General features: G+C 42.2%; 1 protein-coding gene across 1 annotated transcript; it reads left to right on the forward strand.

Annotated features, from left to right (window-relative positions):
• The first annotated feature begins 1,285 nt into the window (after positions 1–1,285).
• LOC148025086 (uncharacterized) lies at positions 1,286–3,268 on the forward strand. The gene is made up of 3 exons (XM_087693801.1): positions 1,286–1,906; positions 2,515–2,784; positions 2,915–3,268. The coding sequence occupies exons 1-3, from the start codon at positions 1,385–1,387 to the stop codon at positions 3,149–3,151; spliced, it is 1,029 nt and encodes a 342-aa protein (XP_087549927.1). The 5' UTR covers positions 1,286–1,384; the 3' UTR covers positions 3,152–3,268.
• The last annotated feature ends 676 nt before the right edge of the window (positions 3,269–3,944 follow it).

Consider the following 3,944-nt stretch of genomic DNA (forward strand, 5'->3'; position numbering starts at 1 on the left):
TTGCTTAATAAGCAAGTCAATTGATGCTTTATCAATAGTTTGTATTACTGCTTAAGCTCATTGGGGTCATATGTACATATGCAAATGATCATTAATATTTGGGCTGCAATTCACTAATGGGGTACATCACAAGGGATGGAGGTTTTACTCTACACAACTAGGTAATGACACCCTACTGACTAATGCATACAAAAATAGAAAAGGAATACATTTATATTATTGCCTCCATGCCAAGTGTAGTGGAGTGAGCATTTAGACACTTGAGACAATGTTGGAGATTCTTACATGGAAAGATTTCAAGGCCATGCCCCAAGTTTTTGCCAAAATGCATAGTCATGTGTTGTGCATAAATGATATTTGCACTGAGGGGGATGAGATTTAAATGAGGTTGGGTTTCCTTTGTGGCAACTTATGAGATTCTAGTGAGCCAATAGTTTGAAAAGAGCACTCTTTTTGACTTGTTTAGTGGGTTTTTAGTTTGTGAGCTACACCCTTCTCCATATTTGGCAAACAAAATCATGGGGGGCAATATATCTAAATTTCAATTAAGAATGTTATTGTAAGAGTTTGAATCAACTCCAATAGTATTTTTTGAAGTGTTTTGCTCAACGGTATTTTTAAAGTCGTTTTGTTAAGTTTGGGCATCACTCCTTGATTGCCATAAGGCCCAATGGCAATATGGCAGTCTGGTTTTCGGCTTGTAAAATCGTAGAGCAAGAGGTAGTATAGATTTCCAAACTTTGTCTTATTCAAAAAATACTTAAGAGTTTGGAGAGCATGGTTTTAGGTTCGGGCTGAAGAATGGAGAGTTGATGGGTTAGGGGCCACCACGCTAGACCTTCAAATAATATATATAATATATACGTATATATTCCATATATATATATTCCATATATATATATATATATATATCACGCTATCCATGAGGTGATGTCATATTTGAAGTAAATATGATGACAATGAGTTGACGGATTGTAAAGAAACACATGATTCTTCCTCCTCTTCCATCTTCTGCATCGTCCTCGTTTCATCACCTAACGCGTCTCCTTCACTCGGCACAGTGCACCTGATCACTCGTAACAGTGTATATAGTGGCGGTGAGCTCAGAAGAGTGAAGGTCGAGAGGTATTGGTGGCGCATCTGCAGCGCAGAGAGAGAGAGAGAGAGAGATAGAGAGAGGCGGTGAGCTGAGGAGAGCGTGTTCGTGCGGATTCTGCAGCTCATTTGAGAGAGAGAGAGAGAGAGAGAGAGAGAGAGAGAGAGTGTGTGTGTGTGTGTGTGTGTGTGTGTGTGTGTGTGAGCTGAGGAGAGCGTGTTCGTGCGGATTCTGCAGCTCATTTGAGAGAGAGAGAGAGAGAGAGAGAGAGGGGCGGGGCGGGGCAATATGCTGCTAAGCTCAGTGCAGGAGTCGAGGCTACTGGCGCAGACATACCTGAAGGCGCAGCCGGCGGAGGTGCAGGTGCGAGCGAGGGAGTTCTTCCGGAGCCTGGACAAGGACGGGGACGGGTTCCTGAGGCAGGAGGACCTGCTAGGCTCAGGCGCTGTGGCGGAGGCTGTGGGCCTGACGTCGGAAGGCTCGGGCGGGGGGCCCGCCGGCCGGCTACGGGAGCTCTTCCACACTCTGGACGCGGACCGCAACGGCGTGCTGGACTTCCACGAGTGCATGACGCTGTACTACCTGCTGGCCGTCCGTCCCCGCTCCTGCGCCAGCTGCCGCGCCTGCATCCTCTCCCTCGGCTACACCTGCACCGCCTGCTGGCAGTCCCGTCCCTCCATCGACGCCACCTTCGACCTCTGCCGCCCTTGCTTCTCCTTCCGTTCCTTCTCCCACCACCATGACAGCTTCCTTGACGAGCATGAGATGTATAACTTGATGCTCTTCACGTCCTTCTACACCAACCAACGGGTATGCACGCACGCACGCATAGAGCGCCCCGGGGGGGGGGGCGGGGGGGGTGTTGTTGTTGTTGTTGTTGGCCGCCTTGGTACCTCACTAGAGCTTGAAGAGAGCGTAACGTCATTACATAGCGGGGTTGCCTTAGTACCTCACGAAGGCTTGAAGTAAGCGTAACGTCACTAAGGATACTATATGATAAGCATAACCTCATTATAAAGTATCTTTATTTATCATATCTTATGAGTCGGTCCACAATGATTTCGTCAAACATGCATGATGCCTTTAACAAAACGATTTCAAAAAAGCCTTAACAATGAGGATCTCCTTGACAATGGCATCTTTTGAGCATAAATGATTTCATAAAAAATGTTCGGTTGTCGTAGTTTAAAAGGCACTATTACACATCTTTGGTCACCTTTGTGATCATGTTGAAAGCACACCTCCTTTGTTAGAATAAATAACTTTTACATGTAGTAGCTTGCTGTGCTTTCAATCTTTTGTGCTCAGTATTGATAGAGAATAAAGAAAGTGTTGAGTGCAACTCACTTTTGCTCAATATTGATAGAAACTAAAGAACATGTTGAGTGCCATTGATTTGGTGTATTGTGTCACTGTAGGTTCAATGTAAAACATGCGGAGACTTTCATAACAAATATAGTCCAAGCTACTTAGTAAAAGAAGAAGGCGGCCACATGACACAAGACACAAAAGACCAAGATAGCTTTATATGTGAATGGTGTCTAACATGGCAATGTTCAAAATGTGGTGTTTTCTTCAAGGGACAAATGTGTAGTGCTAGACCAGGTCAATGGCTCGAAAAATCAAGATTTTGTCATCGATGTGGAGGCCAAAAGAAAACAAAGATTGACCTTGAAACATTGTTAGAGGTGTGTAACAAACAAAAGCAAAGCATATGAATTTGTTGCACTAATTCATCTACTCAAGTAGTTTTGGAATAGTCTATATATGCTCAAAGTCAAGATAATGCCATCACAGTTTTACATTTCAAATGTGTAGGATTTGAAGGCCAAGAACTTGGATAGGAGTTGTGACACTTGCAGAGTGAAGATCCAAAAAGGAACTTTGGCGTTTTCAAACTTTGTAAACTCTTCATCAAGTAAAAAGAAATCAACCTCAGAGAACATGAGCACAATTGGGATGTTGGATGTTATGAATAATGGATTTAAGTCTATTGAGATTGGTGGCAAACTTTGTAACACACTCGTGCAAAAGGATATGTGCCCATTGATGTGAGCTTGTAAACTTAAAACTTTGCACCATATAGTATCATAAATTAGGATATGTACATGCCCATCAATTTTATGCCTTTTTGGCTTGTTAAGGTTGTAAGGTTTGTGTATGATATTTGAACTTCCTTATTTCAATGTAAATAATGTCAGACAGGAAGTGAAAACTAGATTGAGTTTATGTTTTTACACATCACATGATGATGTTCATCTTGCTTTCTTTCATATCTCTTGCCTTGTCATTTAGATCTCTCTAACATATCAAGAAAAGGAGCATCTTGAGCTCTATTTGCTACAATATATTGATTATGCTCTTTATTTACAATGAGTGTTCTATAACTACAACATGACTAAGTATGTGGCACTACACACACCCACAAACAATGCAGGGCAACAATACACTATATGTCTCCTTATTCACATGCACTAAGATTTGGCGTTGTATGTCTCATAACATGCTATGCATGTCATGTATAAGATGGTGGGTAGAATTTGGCATTGCACCACCATACATGTCAATAATCGGCCTCAAGATCAAGTCACATGGAAGATGAAGGCTTGAGCTTACATAACTAAAGCTATGCACTCCCACATGCTAGTATAAGTACTCTTGCTTCTCTTGGGACAATGACTTCATGATAATATTTGCAACCTAATGCATACATGTGTTGCTTAGTACACCACATTTTTAGTTTGGTATCTCTATTGAGCACACTTTTAGAGGTATGGTTGAATGTCTTGTCATTATTCATGTCCTTTTTCTACAAGGTGAGGCTTGAAACCTGCATATGCTTCCATCA

The sequence above is a fragment of the Lygodium microphyllum genome, chromosome 15 (genome assembly GCF_053477565.2).
Source record: "Lygodium microphyllum isolate KBCC chromosome 15, Lygodium_microphyllum_v1.1.10, whole genome shotgun sequence".
Lineage (NCBI taxonomy): Eukaryota > Viridiplantae > Streptophyta > Polypodiopsida > Schizaeales > Lygodiaceae > Lygodium > Lygodium microphyllum.